Raw genomic sequence first — 26,564 nt, 5'->3', positions numbered from 1 at the left:
CTCTCAGCAGAAGTCTTGGTACTGCTCAAGTCTTGGACTCGTCTATCTTTGTGAACAAGTTGATTTCTTGTGGGATCCTAGACCAGCACATTTATTAATGTTTCAACATATCAAGGACCTCGTATATATAATAGGGCGAGTGGGGAGAATGTTTTGGAAGGCTGTGATAGAGAAACTGATGGCTGGTTGGAATGGAGAGTGCTAGGAGAGATTGGGTGGGTAGAACTAGAAGAGGTGGAGACAATGAAGGAGAGATTGGGGGAGAATCTCATGGGAAGGGGTGGGGTGGGGAGAATCTTATGGTAGGGTTGGATGAGGACAAAGGAGAGGAAAGGGTGGTGGGGTGAGGAGGAAGAGAGGGTGGTGGGTGAGAAGGAGAGGGTGGGTAGGAGGAGAGGGTGGGGTGAGGAGAGGGTGGGTAGGAGGAAGAGAGTGTGGGTAGGAGGTGGTGAAGAGGAGAGGGTGGGGTGAGGTGGAGAGGGTGGTGGGGTGAGGATGAGGAGAGGGTGGGGTTATGATGAGGAGAGGGTGGGGTGAGAAGGAGGAGAGTGCAGGGTGAGGAGGAGAGGGTGAGTTGAAGTGGAAAGGGTGGTGGGGTGAGAATGAGGAGAGGGTGTTGGGGTGAGGAGGAGAGGGTGGTGGGGTGAGGATGAAAAAGGGGTGGGGTGAGAAGGAGGAAAGGGTGGGGTGAAGAGGAGAGGGTGGTGGGGTGAGGAGGAAAGGTGGGTAGGAGAGGGTGGGGTGAGGTGGAAGGGTGGTGGGGTGAGGAGGAGAAGGTGGGTAGGAGGTGGTGAGGAAGAGAGGGTAGGGTGAGGTGGAGAGGGTGGTGGGGTGAGGATGAGGAGAGGGTGGGGTTAGGATGAGGAGAGGGTGGGGTGAGAAGGAGGAGTGGGTGGTGGGGTGAGGAGGAGAGGTGGGTAGGTGGTGAGGAAGAGAGGGTAGGGTGAGGTTTAAGGGTGGTGGGGTGAGGAGGAGAGGGTGGGTAGGAGATGGTGAGGAAGAGAGGGTAGGGTGAGGTGGGGAAGGTGGTGGGGTGAGGAGGAAAGGTGGGTAGGAGGTGAGGAAGAGAGGGTAGGGTGAGGTTTAAGGGTGGTGGGGTGAGGAGGAGAGGGTGGGTAGGAGATGGTGAGGAAGAGAGGGTAGGGTGAGGTGGGGAGGGTGGTGGTGTGAGGAGGAAAGGTGGGTAGGAGGTGGTGAGGAGAGGGTGGGGTGAGGTGGGGAGGGTGGTGGGATGAGGAGGAGAGGGTGGTGGGGTGAGGAGGAAAGGTGGGTAGGAGAGGGTGGGGTGAGGTGGAAGGGTGGTGGGGTGAGGAGGAGAAGGTGGGTAGGAGGTGGTGAGGAAGAGAGGGTAGGGTGAGGTGGAGAGGGTGGTGGGGTGAGGATGAGGAGAGGGTGGGGTTAGGATGAGGAGAGGGTAGGGTGAGGTGGGTAGGTGGTGAGGAAGAGAGGGTAGGGTGAGGTTTAAGGGTGGTGGGGTGAGGAGGAGAAGGTGGGTAGGAGGTGGTGAGGAAGAGAGGGTAGGGTGAGGTTTAAGGGTGGTGGGGTGAGGAGGAGAAGGTGGGTAGGAGGTGGTGAGGAAGAGAGGGTAGGGTGAGGTTTAAGGGTGGTGGGGTGAGGAGGAGAAGGTGGGTAGGAGGTGGTGAGGAAGAGAGGGTGGGGTGAGGTGGAAGGGTGGTGGGGTGAGGAGGAGAAGGTGGGTAGGAGGTGGTGAGGAAGAGAGGGTAGGGTGAGGTGGAGAGGGTGGTGGGGTGAGGATGAGGAGAGGGTGGGGTTAGGATGAGGAGAGGGTAGGGTGAGGTGGGGAGGGTGGTGGGGTGAGGAGGAGAGGTGGGTAGGTGGTGAGGAAGAGAGGGTAGGGTGAGGTTTAAGGGTGGTGGGGTGAGGAGGAGAGGGTGGGTAGGAGATGGTGAGGAAGAGAGGGTAGGGTGAGGTGGGGAGGGTTGTGGGGTGAGGAGGAAAGGTGGGTAGGAGGTGGTGAGGAGAGGGTGGGGTGAGTTGGGGAGGGTGGTGGGATGAGGAGGAGAGGGTGGTGGGGTGAGGAGGAAAGGTGGGTAGGAGGAGGTGAGGAAGAGAGGGTAGGGTGAGGTGGAGAGGGTGGTGGGGTGAGGAGGAGAAGGTGGGTAGGAGGTGGTGAGGAAGAGAGGGTAGGGTGAGGTGGAGAGGGTGGTGGGGTGAGGATGAGGAGAGGGTGGGGTTAGGATGAGGAGAGGGTGGTGGGGTGAGGATGAGGAGAGGGTGGGGTTAGGATGAGGAGAGGGTGGGGTGAGAAGGAGGAGAGGGTGGTGGGATGAGGAGGAGAGGTGGGTAGGTGGTGAGGAAGGGAGGGTAGGGTGAGGTTTAAGGGTGGTGGGGTGAGGAGGAGAGGGTGGGTAGGAGGTGGTGAGGAGGAGAGGGTGGTGGGGTGAGGAGGAGAGGTGGGTAGGTGGTGAGGAAGGGAGGGTAGGGTGAGGTTTAAGGGTGGTGGGGTGAGGAGGAGAGGGTGGGTAGGAGGTGGTGAGGAAGAGAGGGTAGGGTGAGGTGGAGAGGGTGGTGGGGTGAGGATGAGGAGAGGATGGGGTGAGAAGGAGGAGAGGATGGGGTGAGGAGGAGAGGGTGGGTAGAAGGAGAGGACGGTGGGTCTGAGGAGGAAGAGAGGGTGGTGGGGAGAGGAGGAGGAGGAGAGGGTGGTGGGGCAAGGAGGAGAGGGTGGGGTGAGATGGAGGCGAGGGTGGTGGGGTGAGGAGGAGAGGGTGGTGGGGTTATGAGGAGAGGGTGGGGAGGAGGAGAAGGTGGTGGGGTGAGGAGGAGAGGGTGGGGTGAGGAGGAAGAGAGGGTGGTGGGGTGAGGAGGAGAGGGTGGGGTGAGGAGGAGGAGATGGTAGAGCGAGGAGGAGGAGAGGGTGGAGTGAGGAGGAGGAGAGGGTGGTTGGGTGAGGAGGAGGAGAGGGCTGGGTGAGGAGGAGGAGAGGGTGGTGGGGTGAGGAGGAGGAGAGGGTGGTTGGGTGAAGAGGAGAGGGTGGGGTGAGGAGGAGGAGGAGGAGGAGAGGGTGGTGGGGTGAAGAGGAGAGGGTGGGGTGAGGAGGAGGAGAGGGTGGTTGGGTGAAGAGGAGAGGGTGGGGTGAGGAGGAGGAGAGGGTGGTTGGGTGAGGAGGAGGAGAGGGCTGGGTGAGGAGGAGGAGAGGGTGGTTGGGTGAAGAGGAGAGGGTGGGGTGAGGAGGAGGAGAGGGTGGTTGGGTGAGGAGGAGGAGAGGGCTGGGTGAGGAGGAGGAGAGGGTGGTGGGGTGAGGAGGAGGAGAGGGTGGTGGGGTGAGGAGGAGGAGGAGGAGAGGGTGGTGGGGTGAAGAGGAGAGGGTGGGGTGAGGAGGAGGAGAGGGTGGTTGGGTGAGGAGGGGGAGAGGGTGGTGGGGTGAGGAGGAGGAGGAGGAGGAGAGGGTGGTGGGGTGAAGAGGAGAGGGTGGGGTGAGGAGGAGGAGAGGGTGGTTGGGTGAAGAGGAGAGGGTGGGGTGAGGAGGAGGAGAGGGTGGTGGGGTGAAGAGGAGAGGGTGGGGTGAGGAGGAGGAGAGGGTGGTTGGGTGAGGAGGAGGAGAGGGTGGGGTGAGGAGGAGGAGAGGGTGGTTGGGTGAGGAGGAGAGGGTGGTGGGGTGAGGAGGAGAGGGTGGTGGGGTGAGGAGGAGGAGGAGAGGGTGGGGTGAGGAAGAAGAGAGAGTGGTGGGGAGAGGAGGAGGAGGAGAGGGTAGGGTAAAGAGGAAGAGAGGGTGGTGGGGAGAGGGTGTGGAGAATGAAGAGAGGGTTGTGGGGGGAGGAGGAGGAGAGGGTAGTTGGGTGAGGAGGAGAGGGTGGTGGGGCGAGGAGGAGAGGGTGTGGAGAAGGAAGAGTGGGTGGTAGGGAGAGTCTCAGAGTAGAATTGGGTGGAGATATACACTATCTTGGGGAAAGTAATGAAAAAGTGTGATTATGAGGTTGAAATATTAATAATGTTTGTTTTATTACATTATATTCATGACAACAAACTACTTTCGCAGTGAAGCCCATTTCTGGTGTCCCCCGCCGTGATATTGCTGGAATATTGCTAAAAGCGGCGTAAAACCATACTCACTCACTCACTACTTTCGCAGTTCAATGTTCAGAGGGTGATGATTAAGCCATATGGAGGGTAACTTACCTTAGGAAGGGTCTTCTTTGGAACAATTATTTAAGTCAACCAATAACAAATGACAGGTCCCTTATTTCTTAAAGGATTCCAGCACATTTTCGTCTACATTTCCTTACAGACAGTGTCTGTAGTTGATTGGTGGATAATGTGAGTTCATTATAACCAATCCGACCACGTCTCCTTCGCTTTGAAGTTGAAGATATATTCCCTTGCCAATTATGTAGGATATAGATTTAAGACTTGAAGGTTATTTTCATTATTGAAGTGTAATTTCGACTTTGTGCGAAAAATCAGTCAGGTTTTATGTCCTTATCATTACTCTTGAGAATATTGTTGAAATAACACAACCACCTCTCATAACCATCTGCACATGTACCGCATGGACATATGCTACTCAGCATTTGAGAGGGATACATAGAAGACAGCAACTGGTCTACTTGTGTAGCTACTTTTGTTAACTTCAAATGAAGGTGAACATGCCCCAGATGGTAGCATGGAATATTATTTGTCTGACATCATTTCCAAGCAACCAATCACACACATTCAGGTCAGGATCCGTGAAGATCCGGTGTAGAATCGGTCTTCAGCAACCCATGCTTGCCGTAGAAGGCGTCTATGCTTCCCGTAAGAAGCAAATAATGGGATCGGTTGGTTAGGCTCACTGACTTGGTTGATGTATGTCATCGGATCCCAAATGCATGGATCGATGCTCATGATGTCAATCACTGGATTGTCTGGTCCAGACTCAATTATTTACAGACCGCTGTCATATAGCTGTAATAATGCTGAGTGCTGTGTGAAATAACAAAAATTTAGGTCACAAACTCAGATTATCCCTATCAAATGTTGAATAGTATATTTAGCATCCAAGGGTGTCAACCTATTCTACCTAATTTTTTGTAGAATCAGCTTCTTCGCGTTTTGATACAATATAGCAGTAAACAAAAACAAGAAGGAAATCTCTAATTTTCAAGGACATTTGAAATATGTTGATAGCAACCCTTGATATGTTTCATCCGCTGCCCCCTCATTGGAGGAGTCTGGTTGTCACAAATAAGTAGGAGAGGCTGATTGAATTTGGATTAAGGCACTTTGAACAGTATTCCAGTTATATCACGGGTCTTCAGCTTCATGTGGGAGGAAGGCCTGAAGTGATGCTGGTCTGAATACTTTTACCATATTGGTGAAGCCCATTGACAAGGGCGTTGTGCTGACAAATCTAGAAACATAATCGGGGTGAACTGGGATTCGAACCCATGATCATATGTTTCTTTTGAATGACTCTGCCCTGCGAATTACACGCCCTAGATGTCTGGTGCCGTTAGTTTTAATAACGTGGTGGTTAATGTCCACCTGTTGGCCACATCAAACCTACATTAGTACATGCCTTGAAATAAATCCAACAATGTTCAAAGCTTCTTTAACCAAACTCATACCGAAGACCCGGGTTCGATTCCCGACATGGGTACAATGCGTGAAGCCCATTTCTGGTGCTACTTGCCGTGATATTGCTGGAATATTGCTAACCTACCTCACTCACTCACTCACTCACTCACTCACTCACTCTTTAACCAAACTCACTCCCTCATTATATTTTTTTAATATCATTAAAGTAACTGTGTGGTTGACACATTGTTTTTTTCGATTACAAATCATCAATTTAAAAATTTCTCAACATGACTGTGTAGTGCTAAATATGTAAAGGTTTCCAGGTTCATGTTGTCATGGTGATGGGAGTTGCCATCTATTGTGTCAACAAAAAAAAGGTTATAAATAATTTTGACAGTTTTGTGTACTGTTGAGTGAACACATTTGTCTTCACTTTATATATGCTGATAGGCTATGTGTAGACTCACATTTAGTCCCAGAAATATTATTTAAAAATATGTATCTCGAAAAAATAAAATAAAATCCAAACGGAGCACAGGACAATGCTTAAATTCAGCCTAGAGCTGAGGCAATCTAGACTTGCCAAATAATTCCAGATGTGAGTGGCACTCTTTTTTAATATATTCTCTGGGGTCTGGAGTGTGAGTGAGTGAGTTTGGTTTTACGCCGTTTTTAGCAGCATTCCAGTTATATCGCGGCGTGTCAGCTTAATGTGGGAGGAAAGCCCGAAGTGATGCAGGTATCAGACATTTACCTTTTCGGTGAAACCCATGAGCACGGGTATGGTGCTGACAAACCTAGAAACACAATCAGGGCGAACCGGGATTCGAACCCACAATCATAGGTTTCTGGCGTGCACAAGGGACGCAACTTTGCACAGCGAATCACGGCGCCTTAGACGACTGGGCCACCCGTGCCCCCCTAGGGTCTGGAAGACAGACTAAGTTATGTGCTACTCTTCATTCTGGGCAATGATTAATACATAGAATGTGATGTACAACTATCATGGATGCTCTAACATCCGTATGCACAAGTTCTGCTACATGTTCCAAAGTTCAGTGGCTGGAACAGTCCTCTTCCAAACCTAGTTTGTTTAGGTGATCATTGTACGACACGAGTGGTCCAGTCATCCGAGCCACAGCATTGATTCACTGTGCGGAGTTGCTTCCCTTGTGTGTCGGAAACCTATGATGGTTTGAATTCCATATGATAATGTTTCTTGGTCAGTCAGCACCTTACCTGTGCTCATGGGTTTCACCAAAGTGGAAAACGTTTGAGGTCTGCATGTGTCTCCCACATCAAGCTGACATTCTGTGATATGGCTGAAATAATGTTCAAAGCAGCGGTTGACCAAACTTTCTCACTTAGACCATCATGTATATGAGATGACTACTGAAGGATTTGTCATGACTCCTGACTCCATTATGCCTGAACAAACTGAAATGGTTCTGATTATCTAACCTTGATATAAAGCGTTGAGCCAGTGGTAATCTGTGTTATTGACAAAACAAAGAGCACTTATAAAATAAAACCAAACACTACTAACTGAAAAGCAGTTCTCCAACATTGTTGCAGGATTTTTTAGAAAAATGGCCTACCTACCCACTCTATTTCCTAATGTAATCAGAACTACGAAACTGTGTTTATTATGCCCATCAAACCTGGTCAGGGGGAGTAAGGGTACCAACCCCCACCCTCTAGGCATTCGGCATACCGCTTCATTTGTCTTGGCATCTAATTATAGAACTCGGGGTCGTATCAGTGTACAGAGGCGGTACAAGTAAATTAGATTGGGATTTTCATATAGAATGCATGACCATGTATGCTCATAAACTTAGGGATAAATATTTTATTGATTTTCACTCATTGCGAGGGAATAATTTTTTTTCAACTTTGAAAAATTGGCATCCATATTCAAGAAAAATATCTTGTGGTATCCAACATACAGCACGTGGCCATCGAATACCGCTTGACAGGGCTCAGCTTCTGGTGTAGGGCACTGCGACAATGGAATACTGCTTGAGAGGGCCAGGAATCTGGCGTACAGCACTGCGGCAATGGAATACTGCTTGATAGGGCTGGGCATCCAGCGTACCGCACTGCGGCAACAGAATATCCCTTATAGGGCTCGGCATCCAGCGTACCGCACTGCGGCAAGAGAATACCCCTTTATAGGGCTCAGCATCCAGCGTACAGCACTGTGGCAAGAGAATACCCCTTTATAGGGCTCGGCATCCGGCATACAGCACTGCGGCAACAGAATACCGCTTTATAGGGCTCGGCATCCGGCATACAGCACTGCGGCAACAGAATACCCCTTTATAGGGCTCGACATCCAGTTTACAGCACTGCGGCAACAGAATACCCCTTTATAGGGCTCGGCATCCAGCGTACAGCACTGCGGCAACAGAATACCGCTTTATAGGGCTCAGCATCCAGCGTACAGCACTGCGGCAACAGAATACCGCTTTATGGGGCTGGGCATCCTGTGTACAGTACTGCGGCAACAGAATACCGCTTTATGGGGCTCGGCATCCAGCGTACAGCACTGCGGCAACAGAATACCCCTTTATGGGGCTCGGCATCCAGCGTACAGCACTGCGGCAACAGAATACCCCTTTATGGGGCTCGGCATCCAGCGTACAGCACTGCGGCAACAGAATACCGCTTTATGGGGCTCGGCATCAGGGGGTTTTGCACCCTCATGAGTGACACAGAAACCACTCACTGTCCACCCCCCAGCACTTGCCCAGTCTGAAAAGGCAAAATATATAAAAAATAGTGTTGGAGGGTGAGATTGCTTAGGGGTTCTTGCACTTACTCACTTGGTAGCAACCATGTTCCTTTTCCCCACTTGTTCACTATAGTTTTTGTGAAGTAGTTTCAACTGGGTGTCTCTTCTCATGGACGAGACAACCAAAAAACTGCTGCAATCAGTTCCAAGCAAAATACAAATTAGGATGGTTCAGTATTTTACAGCAAATAAACTAACTGAGAAATAAACACAAATCACTTCCACGTTAGTCTGGAGCCAAAACCAACCCTTAAACCCGACCCTGCGGTCACCACAACTCCCTCAAGTATGCGCCACGGACAACCTGAACTCAAATAGCATATCCTCAAGTCTTTAATTTTGTCCATTTGGTGCTTATCTAATATTTAACATGGTATGAAAAGCTTTTCATTATTTCAGGTAGAGCTGTCGTGCCATGCCGACTCCTCCCAAGGGAGACTGGTAGAGGGAAGCAATCACAGGGGGTGAAGAGAAGAAGCGCTGCTTCTTGCTGCTACTCACACCAAAATTGCCAATACAGGCAAGTTGGATGGTGATGGAGAAACGGTTCACCCAGAGAAGCTTGCAGCAAATCAGTATGGAGCATTACGTAACTTATACCTAACAGTTTGGAGATCACAATATGGCCTCTGAGGAGACGTTCCTTCAACAAGTTAATATTGAGTTGGTCGAAGGCTGGGAAGCTAAGCTGAGCTCTGGAGGACGGATCTATTATGTGGAGTAAGTCATTACCTCTATACTATATAGCACTGTCACATGGAGGGGTTTATTATTTCAGGGACAAGTTGTTTTGGTTTTATATTAGATTATTTTTGATATTTTTATGTATTATGTTTTCAGATTTTTGGATGAGCCAAATGTACAGAAAATAATGTTTGTGTAAAGTTGAGGCATGTACTTGATATCAGTGTTTGTATATTTAGTGTTGGGTATTCATTGAATAAATGTTTTTCTGTTTGCTTGTGACTTTCAACATTGTATCTGTTGCAAGTTAACGGTCAAATTTCAGCACTGCTTCCATATCAAAATTATCTCTGGTAGTCCACAGAGTGACATTATTTTGCAGTTATGTTGATGTTTATATTCTTTAAAAACTATAAAATTGATTTGCTGCCATATTGATACATAATTTGTTTTAATACAATCATGTGATGACATGACATCAATGTTTCAGTAGTTTTATTCCATGAAAGGCTATATTCCCTTTATGTCATGCAACGGTTCTCAACCCCTTCGATGTGATATGACATCAATGTTTCAGTAGTTTTATTCCATGAAAGGCTATATACCCTTTATGTCATACATCGGTTCTCAACCCCTTTGGTGATGACATGACATCAATGTTTCAGTAGTTTTATTCCATGAAAGGCGATATTCCCTTTATGTCATACAACGGTTCTTAACCCCTTCGATGATGATATGACATCAATGTTTCAGTAGTTTTATTCCATGAAAGGCTATATTCCCTATATGTCATACAACAGTTCTTAACCCCTTTGGTGATGACATGACATCAATGTTTCAGTAGTTTTATTCCATGAAAGGCTATATTCCCTTTATGTCATACAACAGTTCTCAACCAATATATTTTTTCCAAGATAGTCTGCTAGTATTTTTCACATGTAAATGTAGACAGAATGTTCACCACAACTGTCTGAATCCAGCCCTTTGATAAGGAGGCTCGCGAGAGCGTTGGGTCTATCTCCTTGGACTGAGCCGTGACGTAATTACGTCATTAGTCACTATGACAGTCCTATTATTTGCGGCAAAATTCCTCGGGATGAGCTATAAGATTTGTGTAATTTGTCTATAACACCTCCTGCAGGTGCTTGTCTATAAAGGGGACGTGCCAGCTAGCTGACTTGCCAATATTCTTGTGGCTGAAGACGTTCCAGGTTTGGTTGTGTAGGTTTCCTGACATTAATCTGGAACAAACAATTTGAGTATTTTCTTTATTTTGTCACTCATAAATTTTATTGGTTTTAAAACCTATTGCAACTAGTCAAATATAATGCTTGATGCAAAATGTTTTTGGTCAATATGCCATGAGACAGACAAAAAAGTCATAAAAATATTGTCTGGGTTGATTTGAGGTTTTTGACTTAAAAAATCCCTGACATAAAAGTTGAAACTTGCAATAATCATAGTGAAAGGTGATACAAAAGTATTTTCAATGAAGAAGAGCATTTATAAAGAATTTCTTTGAAATTTTTTTTTTTACAACAAAATAAGTTTTCTGTTCTTAGTGTTATTTATTGTTTTATTCATGACATTCAGTAGTTGCTTAATATGTTTTGTCAGAAACACCATGAGAAGATGTTTTTTTTCATAAACGCTAGATAATACCTTTCCAGTCATATTGATATTGGGAATATTTTTCTGTATGGATCACTGTGTTTCATTATCTTGATGAAGATAAAATTAGAGCATTAAGAATATATTACACTCATAATAAATCATAGCATGTCTCCATCTCTCTTTGTAAGTTATAATTAAGTTTTCCAATTTCCATCCAAACATCTTCATCGGATGATTTAAGGATACTGTTTTCCCCACAACTAGTCATTATTCACATGGCCTTCCAACTTTTCTCTTTCATTAAGTCTATATTAGGAAAAAACTCTTCCTTCATCGTGTACAGACATATTTATGTCTCCATATATCCTAATATAGTATACTAATTAGGTGCTAATGCTGATGTATTCCATCCCCAATATTCCTTGAAGTCCTGTTTCTGTAGAGGGTCGGGGTATTGGTAACTACTGATGCAGCTTTCTTACTACGTCAAGCCAGATTGTTTTTGTGAAGTGCTATATTGTCATTGAAGTTGGCACCTATTGATTGAATTAAGGCAGGCGTGAGGACTTCAAAGCTTTTGGATGAAGTTCGATTGACAGATTATTTATTATATGGAATTAAGACTTTTATGTGCCATTTTGGCGGACATATTGGATAATGTTAGCAACAAACTGAAACACGTCCTGATCAAACCACGGGCTATTAAAATAGTAATGATAGATATCATGTAGTGTTGTTTTTTAAGGGTTCTGCTGTTTTAATTAGTGACTACAATGTTCAGTTTGGCCAATCAAGGGGTTAGATTAGCAACAAAAAAGTTAGGAAAAGTTTTCTGGCAATGTTTGGTGATTCATTCAGCTTGTTATGTCATGCTTTAGGAAATCACACCCGGGGGTCTTTTGATATCAATTATGTCAAAACGAATCAATCAAGTTTTAAACCCCAAGGATTGCTGAGAAGTTTTAACCTTTTCTTGACGAGTGTTGATACATTTGATATCAAAAGACACAAGAGTGAGATTCTATTTATCTCGAAAATCTTTCTGTCAACATTTTTAGTTTGTAAACAGTAATAACCAGTGTCTTGAGTGTGAAAAGTACAGTTCACTGGCTTCAGTGGCAGAGAGGTTAGTGATATCGTTGGTGTCTGACACCAGGATTCTAACTGATCTTAGTGTTTTGGAATTCTTTTTAATTTGGTCTAGAGAATTTTGAAGAAAAAAATTATCCTGAGGATTAAAATAAAATGGATGTCCTGAAACCAAAATGTGTAATTTTGGTAAAAATGTTTATGTTCCTCCTTTTACTGAAAAATATTGTGTTTTGAATCAGTGAGGGAAAAAGATCACTGTTCTTTTTAGCTCCCTCTAAACAGACAATAGTACTTGACTCCTCCAGTTCCAGTTACCGTGAACTGTTTATCAAAGAGAAGTAAATTTCAAATATGTTCCCTATAATATATTCCACATCTGTGTGACTACTGCAAGTGAGCCTTTGTCGCTGTGCTGTGTGCCGTGGTCAGATTCATTAGAAATCAAATCTAGATCAACTTGTGTCTAATAGAAATGACCTACCAGCATTAACAAGTGAAGTCACCCACCGTCAATAGGAATCTACATTTACTATGTGTGCTGGAGGTACGTTATTAACATATTGAATTCCATACACACCATTCAACACATGTGTATAGAACCTTATCACAGACGTGATAGGGAATAATTATGTAAGATCATGTCGTGGTAATGGAGACCGACTGTTATTCTGGAGTGGCTCAGTGCCAAAAAATGTGTATAATTCATTCAGGTGGAGTAGGACTTCCTAGCTGAAGTAGTTCCTATGTTTGTGTCGTGCTCACAGACGGAGTTTGACATTTTGATATAGTTCACCAACTTGAAAGAATTTGCCAATCCCTGTTTACTCATAGTAAGGCTCTAACTTGCATCTCATACTGTCTGGAGAGAGGGGACCAGGTCTGGTATACTGTATAGAGAGGGACCAGGCCCTGTATACTGTATAGAGAGAGGGTACCAGGCCCTGTATACTGTATAGAGAGAGGGGACCAGGTCTGGTATACTGTATAGAGAGGGACCAGGCCCTGTATACTGTATAGAGAGGGGACCAGGCCCTGTATACTGTATAGAGAGAGGGGACCAGGCCCTGTATACTTCATAGAGAGAGGGGACCAGGCCCTGTATACTTCATAGAGAGAGGGGACCAGGCCCTGTATACTGTATAGAGAGAGGGGACCAGGCCCTGTATACTGTATAGAGAGAGGGGGCCAGGCCAAGTATACAGTATAGAGGGAAGGGACCAGGCCGTGTATACTGTATAGAGAGAGGGGACCAGGCCCTGTATACTGTATAGAGAGAGGGGACCAGGTCTGGTATACTGTATAGAGAGAGGGGACCAGGCCCTGTATACTGTATAGAGAGAGGGGACCAGGCCCTGTAAACTGTATAGAGAGAGGGGATCAGGCCCTGTATACTGTATAGAGAAAGGGGACCAGGCCCTGTATACTTCATAGAGAGAGGGGACCAGGCCCTGTATACTGTATAGAGAGAGGGGACCAGGCCCTGTATACTGTATAGAGAGAGGGGACCAGGCCCTGTATACTGTATAGAGAGAGGGGACCAGGCCCTGTATACTGTATAGAGAGAGGGGACCAGGCCCTGTATACTGTATAGAGAGGGGATCAGGCCCGGTATACTGTATAGAGAGAGGGGAACAGGCCCTGTATACTGTATAGAGAGAGGGGACCAGGTCTGGTATACTGTATAGAGAAAGGGGACCAGGCACTGTATACTGTATAGAGAGAGGGGACCAGGGCCTGTATACTGTATAGAGAGAGGGGACCAGGTCTGGTATACTGTATAGAGAGAGGGGACCAGGCCCTGTATACTGTATAGAGAGAGGGGACCAGGCCCTGTAAACTGTATAGAGAGAGGGGATCAGGCCCTGTATACTGTATAGAGAAAGGGGACCAGGCCCTGTATACTTCATAGAGAGAGGGGACCAGGCCCTGTATACTGTATAGAGAGAGGGGATCAGGCCCTGTATACTGTATAGAGAGAGGGGACAAGGACCCTGTATACTGTATAGAGAGGGGACCAGGCCCTGTATACTGTATAGGGAGAGGGGACCAGGCCCTGTATACTGTATAGAGAGAGGGGACCAGGCCCTGTATACTGTGTAGAGGGAAGGTACCAGGCCCTGTAAACTGTATAGAGGGAGGGGATCAGGCCCTATATACTGTATAGAGAGAGGCAATCAGGCCCTGTATACTGAAAAGAGAGAGGGGACCAATACTTTATGCTGTATAGAGAGAGGGTAACAGTTATGTATGCTGTAAAGAGGGAAGGGACTAGAACCCTGTATATTGTATAGAGGGAGAAGACTAGGACCCTGTATACTATATAGAGAGAGGGGACCAGGTCCTCTATGCTGTATAGAGGGAGGGGACCAGGCCCTGTATACTGTATAGAGAGAGGGGACCAGGCCCCGTATGCCGTATAGAGAGAGGGGACCAGGCCCCGTATGCCGTATAGAGGGAGGTGACCAGGCCCTGTATACTTTATAGAGAGGGGACCAGGCCCTGTATACTGTATAGAGGGAAGGGACCAGGCCCAGTATACTGTAAAGAGGGAGGGGACCAGCCCCCGTATGCTGTATAGAGAGGGGACCAGGCCCTGTCTGGTATATAGGGAGAGGGGGCCAGGCCCTGTATACTGTATAGAGAGGGAACCAGGCCCTGTATGCTGTATAGAGAGAGGGGACCAGGCCCTGTATACTTTATAGAGAGGGAACCAGGCCCTGTATGCTGTATAGGGAGAGGGGGCCAGGCCCTGTATACTGTATAGAGAGGGAACCAGGCCCTGTATGCTGTATAGGGAGAGGGGGCCAGGCCCTGTATACTGTATAGAGAGGGAACCAGGCCCCGTATGCCGTATAGAGGGAGGTGACCAGGCCCTGTATACTTTATAGAGAGGGGACCAGGCCCTGTATACTGTATAGAGGGAAGGGACCAGGCCCAGTATACTGTAAAGAGGGAGGGGACCAGCCCCCGTATGCTGTATAGAGAGGGGACCAGGCCCTGTCTGGTATATAGGGAGAGGGGGCCAGGCCCTGTATACTGTATAGAGAGGGAACCAGGCCCTGTATGCTGTATAGAGAGAGGGGACCAGTTCTGTATACTATATAGAGAGAGGGGACCAGTTCTGTATACTATATAGAGGGAGGGGACCAGGACCCTGTATATTGTATAGAGGGAAGGGCTCATATGTGCTGCTGAAATGCAGTCAGCAGAATGGACAACATTTTTGTGGTTGCTCCAGTGACAAGAACAGTCATATCCCTTGTTGGCGAATCATTAACATTGTCAGACATCCTTTATCAAATCTTTATTTGCAGGCAATAGAAACACATTGAATTGCCTAGTATTGAATCAGGTGCTTCATCACAGCCCTCATTAAGCCCAACCATGTATATAACAGCACCTTGTGATTAGATGCGTAGTTCCCGTTATGAATGACCTTATCACCAATGACAGGCCATCAGCTGAAGCCGTTCTGGGGATTTACTGGACAAGGACTTACCGTCCCCTGGGTCAAAACCTCATGATCATATTATCATTCACGAGCGTGAATGTTGTCTTGGTAAGATCTCTATTGTTAAAACAATGGCTGTGATGGGAAGTCAGGGCTCGGAGCATTTCATCTGCTAAATGTAAAATGGTGTTCCCCCGAAGCTAGGGTTAGCGAAAGCTTTAGTGGACGGTCAACTGATGTGGAAGTGTTCTGTATGAGGTATAATCAGGGAGGGTCATGCCTTCTGGGCGGAGGGACGGCGTCATAATACAACAATCCTTAAGTGCCAACACTTGCTTCAGATTGTGTCGGAGTATACGTTCTTGCCACTCATGTTGCATGTGTTTGCCAATAATGGAGTCTTTGGCCCAATTTTTTTTCCACAGGAAGTGATTAACAGCAAACATTAGTGATTTTTTCCCCCCACCTTATGTTGCGTGTAAAGTTTATTGATTAGCTTTATAACACATCCATGCATCATTTGACCAATAATGTTGGCCATATATAGTGAAAAATTCAGGGTTGTTACTTTAGATCAAGGTGAAATATTTTTGTACAAGTTAATGATTAGGACAATAAAAAGTGCATGGATTTGACATTTTCATTATGAAAGTGGCTTTAAATGACATGTCATATCGATGAAGAAGAAGAGGAACTGTCACAGGATCTGAAATGAAATGTGGTGGAAACTTGTAACCTTCGAGCACCTGGTGACTTGATATTGACAGGCGTTTATGATTACACACTGGGAATATGTCTTGTAGGGTGTGCACAGGCTCTTCAAGGATGCTCCATGTTCACGTTCCAGGCTTCTTCATTTGTCGTAAAAAAGATGGAGTGACTTTAGGAGACATTTCAGTGGATTTTAAAACGTTTTATTGTAGGCATGTGGAGGACATTTCCAAATTTGATGCATTAGTGACAAAAATGATGTTCGATGCAATTCCCTATTTTGACTTGTACTATATGTTCCCGTTTTTGTTTTCAGGTGAAAAATTAACATGCATTTGCATGTGTTTGTGATTGTTCACCAGTGGTGCAGGATATGCTTACCTTTTCGCGAACACCTGGTGTCATTACTACTTGATACTGATTCATAAACACATGTTCATGATAGAGTCAGAATCGTGCAATGGACTCTTCTTTTGGCAGAGATTTCCAATGAATATGGAAGGAGTTTTGTCACTTTTATTGCAATAGTTGTGCCACTAATGTATGAGTGGAGAGTGGCGCTTGGTGGCCTAGTGGCTAAAGTGTTCACTCATCATGTTGAAGTCCTGGGTTTGAATCCTATCATAGTGGGAAGCACATTTGTGTTGTCCCCTGCCGTGATATTGCTGGATATTGCTATTGTCACTCTAAAAAGATACCAACTGACACACCTTGCGCCCTTCATTATAGCGCTAACTCTGTTATAGCGCGCGGTAACACATGGCTCCCAAAAATTACTTACATTTTTACAGTTTTACACTGACAATATGTTTTTTCCCCTTCGCAAAACACATTGCCAGCTGATCACCACGAGCAAGTAACATAGAAAATACCAGTCAACATGTCTGAACTGAAGTACGCAATTTAATCCTATTATTATGCTATTATGCAACTAAAATAACACTATATTGGAATATATTATTCCCGATAAAATAATAATTTCAGATACATTTTCTTCTGACCATTGCATAAAAAATCTTTAAATTTGTATCATTTGGAACACTGGTAGATTGTGTTGAAAACGGCTTGACAGCTGATTGCTATTTATGAGAAAATACACATGGTAATCTTAATCTCTGCATATACAAAAGTATCTATACAACAATGACTTTGATAGCAGGAAATACATTTTAAATGGTAAATCATCATGTCTAGTGATGTTTTATATCAAATTTCATATTTTTGTTGACCAAGTTTGTTATACCTGTTCATTCACCTGAATTCGCTGAAGGGATACGATGTGTTTTTTGTAACTGCGTGTAACACTTGATGAATCTGTTTTTACACTATGAATCATAAACAACTACTTTTCTAGTCTGTTTTCAAACACTGAAATGTGAGGTTAAGATCGTCTTAGGCAGGTAGAGCAATTATGGCTGGGACGGGTAGCTCGGGTACTCAGGTCAGGTGGGTCCTGAGTAGGACCCGGGTACCCACAGGACTACCCAGACCCATGGTTTGTCACGTGATATGTTGTTTAATGAAAAAAATTATCTAAAACTCTATAGTTGCACTAATGTTCCCATTTCTTTCTGACAATGCACCCATTCCTTCTGACTTACATGTTTGATTTAAGATAAAACTTCAGGCAGTAAACTTCAGTGTATGCATGACCAGATCGTTTTACACATTTATCTAAATCTTTTGCAAGGGCTATGGTCAAACTTTTCCAAATCAGACAGTTTGTACCTATCTCTAAATATTTACAGCAGGTACCCGGGTAGGGTCGGGTAATAGGGTGGTGGGTACCCGGGTAGTAGATTTGGACTCGTCCCACCCCTAGTAGAGCATGTACTTTTGTGTTGGTCGTGTACCCCTACGACGCTACCTCGGTTGTCTGTAATGCTCATCAGTTATTTGGACTCCTAAGGTAGCACTGTCGTGAAGGATGACTGTATGATGAGGGGCGGTCGGGTAGCCTAGTGGTTAGAGCGTTTGATCGTCACGACGAACACCCGGGTTTGATTCCTGACATGGGTACAATGTGTGAAGCCATTCGAATCCCGGTTCGCCTCAATTATGTTTCTAGGATTGTCAGCACCATACCCGTGCTCGTGGGTTTCAGCGAAGTGGTAAATGTCTAAGACCTGCATCACTTCGGGCTTTCCTCCCACATTAAGCTGACACGTCGTGATATAACTGGAATACTGTTAAAAGCAGCGTTAAACCCAACTCACTCACTCACTCACTCAATTAAATACACACCACTGGGAAATGGCTGGAATATTGCAGGATTATAAAATTGGTCTCCTTGTGCAATAATTCATCACTGTCAGGAATCACTTGCCCCTTAAAAATAGTCACAACCATCTTGCAAATGGAGCCTTCATCTTATGTTTATTGGAAATTTACAGTCCCTATTTCGTGTCTGTTTTGTTTTTAATTTGACATGTGAATTTAATGGACCATTGTTTCAAGATGAACACACAATGTTTTTTTATCAGTTGATGAATTCATTCTGGTTTATTCAATGAAGTCAACAGGCATCTTGTCCTAAAAGACAGCATCATTTATATCTTGCCATAAAAACCATCCTAGGGTATAATCCATATTGTTTCTTTCAATTTTGGAATGTGTTACATGTAAAGCCGAGCCCATCAGAACGGAAGATATGAGGTCTAGTAATTGTTCACATGTGGAAGATGGGAATTTGATCGAGTGTATTATTGACAAGCCCACATTGCTGATGAGGAGGAGTTTGTGAGGAGACTAGCGAGGTCAAATACCAGCTGTCCGGCAGGAATACAAGACATTTAGCCCCTGATCAGAGGAAGATGATTCGGATTGTCAGTTTCACCTGGTCAGATGAAGTAGTTGACAACAATGTGAATAGTTGTGATGGCAATAGTTTGTAAATGTGCAAAAAGAAATTGAACTACTTTGATTAGTTGTTAGGATGATGGTATGTGAGTGAGGTAGTGAGTTGGGATTAACGCCACTTTTACCAGTACTCCAGTTATGTCATGGGTGTCAGCTTAATGCTGGTGGAAAGCCCAAAGATGTAAGTACCACTTTGGTGAAACCCAAGAGCATGGGTATGGTGCTAATAAACCTAGAAATATAATCAGGGCAAACCAGGATTTGAACTCACAATTCCTAGGTTTCTGGCAAACCCAAGGGACGCAACTCTGCACAGTGAATTGCAGTGCCTTGGACGTCTGGGCCATCATGCCCCCTGTGATATACATGTGGGATGACCAAGGAAATAGGATGTGCATGTGATCGTTTCTTGAAACAGTTGCAAGAAAAATATGATATGGCTGTAATGGGTAGGATATTAAGGTCTGGATGTTACTGAAGTTGTGTTTGACATTGACACAGCTACAAGAAGAATATCCGGCGGTTTGTTGCTCATGTGGGCAACATACACTGACTACCATTAGTCTACAGGGCAATAGTATGTAGAGAAAGTGTGATGAGTAATACCTCGTTAGTAGTTCGTTTTCCGTGTAGGAAATCTTTTCCTATTTTGGTATCTTGTGTGAGTGAGTGAGTGAAAATTGTTTATACCACAACATTATTGCTGCTATTTCACATGGTCCTGTGCACGGCACACAAGTCTCAAATCAGACGAAGTTACGCAGCATTGGTGGTGGAGAGTAGGTGGATGGGTGACTGTTCGCTAGCTTGACTCATCAGTGTTAGGGCTTCAACCCTGCCCCAAACTGAAGCACATGTTGCATGTATGGACATGTGCTTCTTAGGCAAGTGATTTTAAACCTGTGTTTTACCCAGCTGTGAACCAAGTAGGATGACATGGGAATGTGACTGTTAACCTTCTGTCGCCTAACAGGCAGCTTCAGTTGTATACTCTCCAGGGAGCTGATAATGAAAATCGATTGCACAATGATCCAATTATCGTCCCCGTAATAACGGTTTCTAGCACCATGCCCATTCACTTGGTGATTGAATTCTACTGCATTATAAATGGACTTGTCAGAACAAGAGTAAAATTTTCTGTTTTTAAATGAAATTTCTCACGCTTTCATACAGCTCTAAGATTTCTGTAGCGACCTTGTATGATGTGGATTAAGGAAGCTTGCTGTATCAATACTGTATGTTTATTATTAAAGCTCTGTTAGGGGTTCCCAAGCTTTTCTTCTATCTAGAAAGGTCAAAGGTTATGATGCTATCTTATCAGAGGTAATGCTCTGTCATTGGACTGATTTTGGCAGAACTGCAGGAATCAGTGTATATGGATGCTTATATAATACCCTGATAGTGGGAGGGCGATACCAGGGTTATCACGCTGTCAGGGGCTTCAAGCAGCTGATAGTAGCCAGGAAATATTGACAGCTTGGATTAGAATATCTCTCTTTCTCAAACTAGTTGTCACTGAAGTAGCATGTTGTCATATCAATATTTAATAAATCTAGACGATTGTTAAGGTGCGTCCATGCTTCATCGGTAATAATGACAAGCAATCAATATGTTAAATGATTATTTTATGACATCATGCATTTGAAGTGAAGACGATTTTCTCTTTTATTCCAAAATACCAGTTCTTTTAATTTGTTTTGTTGTCATTAAGGGTTCTGTGATGAACGGTGAACCCTGTGATAAGATTCCAGAACAGAGAGTGACCTTTCAATATGAGGGTTGTATGGCCCTGAAGACTGCATGTAAATCACAGTCGTTGATTAGTTCCTCAAAGTAAAGCTGTCTTTTGTGATGATCAGTCAGTGTCGATTCCCAAATATTGTTGCCAATGTCAGTGGAAGGTTCAGTGGAAAATTTATCAATAATCGTGGTCACACATGAATGAAATTAACATGGAAATCGTTTATGTGTTAACAGGTCTAATAGTGTTCAAACGGATTTGTGTTCCCTGTGGTGATTCAAGAACAAATTGTTTTACAGTTCCCATGCTTGTCTCCCCATGTAGATTCAATGACAGAATAGGTGCTCTGCCCCATGCTTGTCTTGCCATGTAGATTCAATGACAGAATAGGTCCTCTGCCCATGCTTGTCTTGCTATGTCGATTCAATGACAGAATAGGTGCTCTGCCAATACTTATCTTGCCATGTAGATTCAATGACAGAATAGGTCCTCTGCCCCATGCTTGTCTCCCCATGTAGATTCAATGACAGAATAGGTCCTCTGCCCCATGCTTGTCTTGCCATGTAGATTCAATGACAGAATAGGTGCTCTGCCCCATGCTTGTCTTGCCATGTAGATTCAATGACAGAATAGGTCCTCTGCCCCATGCTTGTCTTGCCATGTAGATTCAATGACAGAATAGGTGCTCTGCCCCATGCTTGTCTCCCCATGTAGATTCAATGACAGAATAGGTGCTCTGCCCCATGCTTGTCTTGCTATGTAGATTCAATGACAGAATAGGTCCTCTGCCCCATGCTTGTCTCCCCATGTAGATTCAATGACAGAATAGGTGCTCTGCCCCATGCTTGTCTTGCCATGTAGATTCAATGACAGAATAGGTCCTCTGCCCCATGCTTGTCTTGCCATGTAGATTCAATGACAGAATAGGTGCTCTGCCCCATGCTTGTCTCCCCATGTAGATTCAATGACAGAATAGGTCCTCTGCCCCATGCTTGTCTCCCCATGTAGATTCGATGACAGAAAAGGTCTTCTGCCCTATGCTTGTCTCTCAAAGTTGGATCCATCAGCAGAAATTAATTTTTGTTTTCACCATTCCGCAAAATGATCTCCTATAGAGCTGCCATCACTAAATGGTAAAATAGATAGTCCACAATCAAATGTCACAAGCCCTTCCTGAATTTCACTTGGATCACAAGCAGACGTAAGTTTATTTCAAACACTGAGAAAAGGTCCTCCCAGTCTGTTTATGTTAAATCTGTGTCAGAATATGTCTAATACAACCTGTCTAATACAACCTGCCTCCCTCAGACTAGGGACTGTCTCACTGCCTGATTAGGGATACTCTCTGCACTGCCGTCTGCAGTGAACCCACCGTGTTGATGATGGTGCTCTTGCCACTATGATTTCTTGTGAAAGTGTCCCTGAATTGATGATGCTCACGTGTTGCTGTAGTTGCTGGAGTTGTTAACGCCAAGATCTTCACAAAAGTGGGCCACAGACAGATCTGGCCAAGTCATTTCAGTCTGCAATGAATGCTGAATGGTTTTCTAGATAGGTACTGTTTCCTGGTGTCTAATTTTTTCGTTACCGTGTTAAATGTATCGAAACAGTCTAACGATCCAGAGTAGATATTTCACATCGGATCAGGAAGTGTACATCACATGAGAAAGCCCTGAGGAGTTCCGTCCTTCACACAAGTCTCCAGGGTAGTCGGGCGATGCAGGAATACATTACCACTTCCTGTACGTAGTTAACGCGTCGGGCACAAGCCTCTCTTTCACTTCAATGTGACAGATGTACTGTAGCAGGGGACACATAGTTATTTACCTTGTTGGCAGCATGTTGCCGTATATGGATGTTACGAGAGACGCGTTGTTAGTGCTGTTCCAGGTGACTGATACTGTTAGGGGGAGTCCTAAAGCAGATACGTCTTGATATGTGACTTACAGTGTGCTCGGATTGTTGTATATGTTGTCTGGAATCAAGGCAAAAGAATCCAGAGTTGATAGGTTAGAAATTAATTTACACTCTGTACGTCGTTGACTCGTGACTATTTTCAGACATGTCTAGATAGTTTATTTGTATACATCACTATAATGTTTTTTTTTGGCAAGTCAGTAAAATGTATCATGCTATTAAATTTTCAGGCTTCATGCCATCAGGGTAATATGCCAATACCGCTGTGGGGATTCCGGGTTAGAATTGGTCTTCAGCAATCTATGCTGGTCACAAGAGGTGACTGAATGGATTAGAGTGGTCTGGCTGACTGACTTGGTGGATGCATGTCATTGTATCCCAATTGTTAAGGCCGATGCTGGTGATGTCAATCACTGGATTGCCTGGTCCGGACTTTTTTATTTACATACCGCCATCATATGGTTGGAATATTACTGAGTACCACGGTAAACAACAAACAAACAAACTAATATGCTAATAAGTGCCTAAACAGTTTTTGAGACACATATAGTTCTAACTTTGAAGGAATGTACGATAGGCGATATACAAATCATCAAGGATTAGTTTTAGGGATATAGTGTTCTTATGCAGCCGTAAGTTAGGAACTGGCTGATCTTTTTTTAAACCCTGAGAGATAATTGTGTAGATTAAGATGGCCATTTGTGCAAAGAAATAGCAAATCAATTTGTTGACCTTTTCAAATTATTTTGGAACTTTCATCATCTAATTGGTCCTGAAATAGAAGATGTAGTGGATAGTGTTCTACTGGAACAGGTACAATTTTTTTTTCTTGTTTCGTTGGTTTTGCTGAATGGCAACATTAATATTTCCTGGCTGTAATGTAGCTACGATGAAGACTGATGATGCTACTTGATGCAGCTGATATAAGTGAAAACCAAACTGAAGCTCCCTTACTGTGAAAATGTCTCTCTGTCTATTCATGGTCGACCCATAGTTTCCATGTAGGAGGAAATAACTCCAATTTCCTCCCTGGCAATGAATTCTTCACGCCAAATTTTGAAAGCCACGGCGGGCGAGAATCGTTTAAGATGGTCGTGAACGCGTGCTCATCCTGCAAGAGGAGGAAACTTGCATACCACTAACGATATTTGTATTGATGAAAACATGTCAGAAGTTGGTGGAAATAAGGTCCCTGGCTTAGCGTGTGATGGTGGGGATAGAGTGTATTCCAAATACCATTTGAGCTGATCCAGGCTCGGGCTGGTGACAGCTGAATTGAAGCACTGGCAGCTGATTGGGAGAGAGGGTATTTTTTTGTTTATTCCTGGGATTGGGAATGTTTGGAGACAAGGTTTTAATCTTTAGCAAATTTTTACTCATTTTATTTGATTGGGTGCTTTTTGTTCAGCTTTGAGAAGTGACAGATATCACTAAAAAACTAAGTGGAGTCTAACTGTCTGTAACAACATTAAACTGACGTGATCGGTGACTCAATACGATCTGGTGTCAGAATGTTTCAAGTGAGAATGGAAATATGCTTGTTGTTTAGATGGTCAAGCAGTGTATTTGGTACCTGGTATGCAAGATATCAAATTGAGTTGTGTTGCTTTTTCACATATTTGTATCCTTTTTCTGATGTTTTTAAGAATGCTGCAAAATATTTTTAAAACATAACCAAAATATATCATTAACAACCCTGAATTAATTTGTTTCATCAAAAGTGATGCCTTTTTTTTTGAAAACGAAATACTTGTGGGTATGAAAAGAGGAATATCAGAATATCATGACCATGATAGAATATGTTTTCCTGTGACCTTCACTTTTTCTTCACTCTTCATTGTATTCAGTAGTCCAGTGTGGCTAAGCTGTGACATGGTTGAAAGACCAAGTGACGTTTCTGAAAGTTTGAAACCGTTTGCTCATGGTTTCCCTGTACCAGACGTCATCGTTGCAAATTTCAGAGACCTGCCTCTTTAGAGAATCCAGTTCTCATAGCTATGGTGCTGATGTACCAAGGACCTAAATGTAGGCATTCTAGGATTCAAACCCATTTTCAGTGGATCCTGTCACAGTTAAGGGAAGTAACTGTGTCCAGACAGTTGTAGCACGTTAGACCAACTAACGGAAGCCAATACCTCATAGGGAAAAGGCAGCAGTAAATGTTGCACTAGTGACCAAGTCCATTGTCTTTTTGGACAATAAAATAAGTTAAGACTAATACCTTAAATTCCTCTGATGCTTGTCTCTTGTAATTCCACATTTAAATCAGAAAAGCTGTATCAAAATTGTATAAAAATTACACAAACCTCCTTGTATCACATGTCCATTAAGATTTGTCAAGTCTTGTTTTCTGATGTATTGTGTTTTGATTCTATTTCTGAAATCTGTGGAACTACATGTTTGATGTATGAATGTTGGTGTTAAGATGATCATTAATCTTATATTTTGCTGGAAGGATTTAACATCTGTATTAAATGGTTTCCATGGTTACCAGAATGTAAAATTATAATTGGTAATAATTTTGTTTGAAGGAATGGAAGTTTTTTGGACTGTAAAGACGACTGATACTTTGAAGTTTATCATTAAATGTGAAAAGATGAATCGACATTGGCAGTACAGGATTTTCATCAATTTCACAAAAACATGTTATAGTATACAATTCATTGCTTTCATAGGGATGAAATGAATTGTACATGAAAATATGTTGGTAGTTTTAATAAAAATTGACGAATGCAATATAGAAAATATCAAATTGATCGCCAGATGGAAATAAGAAGTGTGTTGACATGAAGCTCTCTGTGATGACATTAATATGACCATGACAACATAACAGGTTAGTGACAGACCGTCACCTCAGCCCATGTCACAAGCTGTCACCTCCCTGTACATGTGCTGCCCCCTAGAGGCCATGCACGCAACTACAGCTCAGAAATCACATAATTTGCCTCACAGTTAAGGCCTTAAAGCACGGGATAATGATCACATCGTTAAAAAAAGGATGGTGGAAATTGGCACTAAGGATTCACTGCGACTTTGTGCAAGTTGATGGCAGCCGTCTCACATTGATGGCTGTTGAATCAATTTCACCTAGCTTCGTTAAGTCTGATGACTTGCAAATTCACGGTGGCAGAACTGACGAAGAGGAAAGGAGAAGTTTAAAAAAACATTTTTTTAACCTGCTCCTATCCTTTTGTAATTGAAATGGTCCATTTTGCATCTTAACTGACGAAGGTTTGATTTTCTGTTGGCCTGATCTGAATGAAGTGTTTTAGAAGCACCTGCCACATATAAGGATGCTAATGCGTTGCTGAAATCTACATGATTAAACCTGATTAAATGATTATTTTGTGTTGTAAAAGATTTAAATCTGTTGCTGTTACCACTGTGGAACTGATCGTCACTAGATGGGTGAGATACTTCCGATGTGACGTTAAATATTAACTCACTCACTCGGTCACTGTAGAACTGAAAACAAAACTTAATGTAAATGAAATGAAGATAGAAATAACTAAACACATAATGAGTTTGATATGTATTCATATATTAGTATTATATAGTAATTTGGGATGTATACATACGTTTACAAAGTTTGTGTTTTTATTGTTTTAGCTGACCTGAAAATCAAGTAAGCTTATTTGTTTGTCATCTGGCGGAAACATCTTTTCCTCAGAAACCACTGGACCAACGAAGCAGAAACATCGCATACTTGGTCCTACCAATGCTGAAACCTGAATTTGTTCAAGTGGTTCGATTACAATTTCAATTTGGCCATCATATTGAAAAAACTACTTGGCTGGGAATTTCTCAAAATGTAATGGAAATTGGTACATAGGAAGTGAATATGGTGGGCTGAACATATGTTTTCCGTTGTGTGAGATATTTTTAACTTTGACAACCATACTGAAAAAGCTACTTGGCTGGGCTTTTTTTAAAAATGTTATGAAAATTAATACATAGGAAGTAAATATGTTGTGTGCATTATTATGAACTTTGACCTTGTTTTGACCATGCTCTCTAATGTCCTCCAAGTCCATATCAGGCGTTGAGGGAGCTCAACGAAGGCATGTTTCTGTCTCTTTAGGATGTCATAATATTTGTTCAAATCATTAGAGCTTTTGTATTTATGCAGCAAATATTTGAATATCAATGCTGAAAGCAAATTTGTTGAGTGGCTGTCTTTG

At 43.9% G+C, this 26,564-nt stretch overlaps 2 protein-coding genes across 2 annotated transcripts in view; one reads left to right on the top strand and one right to left on the bottom strand.

Annotated features, from left to right (window-relative positions):
• The window catches only part of LOC139449349 (uncharacterized), a 261,844-nt gene that overhangs the window by 18,399 nt on the left and 216,881 nt on the right, over positions 1 to 26,564 (top strand). The window contains exon 2 of the mRNA XM_071230674.1: positions 8,714 to 9,034. Within this exon, the coding sequence (XP_071086775.1) occupies positions 8,937 to 9,034 (98 nt within the window). The 5' untranslated portion in view covers positions 8,714 to 8,936. The remainder of the gene's footprint in view (positions 1 to 8,713; positions 9,035 to 26,564) is intronic.
• LOC139450812 (uncharacterized) lies at positions 1,530 to 7,606 on the bottom strand. Its single transcript, XM_071232651.1, has 2 exons — positions 7,487 to 7,606; positions 1,530 to 2,618 (listed from the first exon to the last, which is right to left on the bottom strand). The coding sequence occupies exons 1-2, from the start codon at positions 7,604 to 7,606 to the stop codon at positions 1,530 to 1,532; spliced, it is 1,209 nt and encodes a 402-aa protein (XP_071088752.1).

Source organism: Haliotis cracherodii, unplaced genomic scaffold (assembly GCF_022045235.1).
Source record: "Haliotis cracherodii isolate W230 unplaced genomic scaffold, xgHalCrac1.p SCAF_8, whole genome shotgun sequence".
Lineage (NCBI taxonomy): Eukaryota > Metazoa > Mollusca > Gastropoda > Lepetellida > Haliotidae > Haliotis > Haliotis cracherodii.
The sequence above is the reverse complement of the archived record's forward strand: the minus strand, read 5'-3'. Positions and strand labels throughout refer to the sequence as shown.

What these genes read in the sequence shown, in the direction of transcription:
- LOC139450812 (XM_071232651.1), bottom strand. Translation starts at nt 7,606, where the DNA reads ATGCCCAGCCCTATCAAGCAGTATTCCATTGCCGCAGTGCTGTACGCC. An exon ending in AAGCTGAGCCCTGTCAAGCG is followed by an intron (nt 2,619 to 7,486) that starts GTATTCGATGGC and finishes CTTCCTCCTCAG; the next exon opens with ACCCACCGTCCTCTCCTTCT.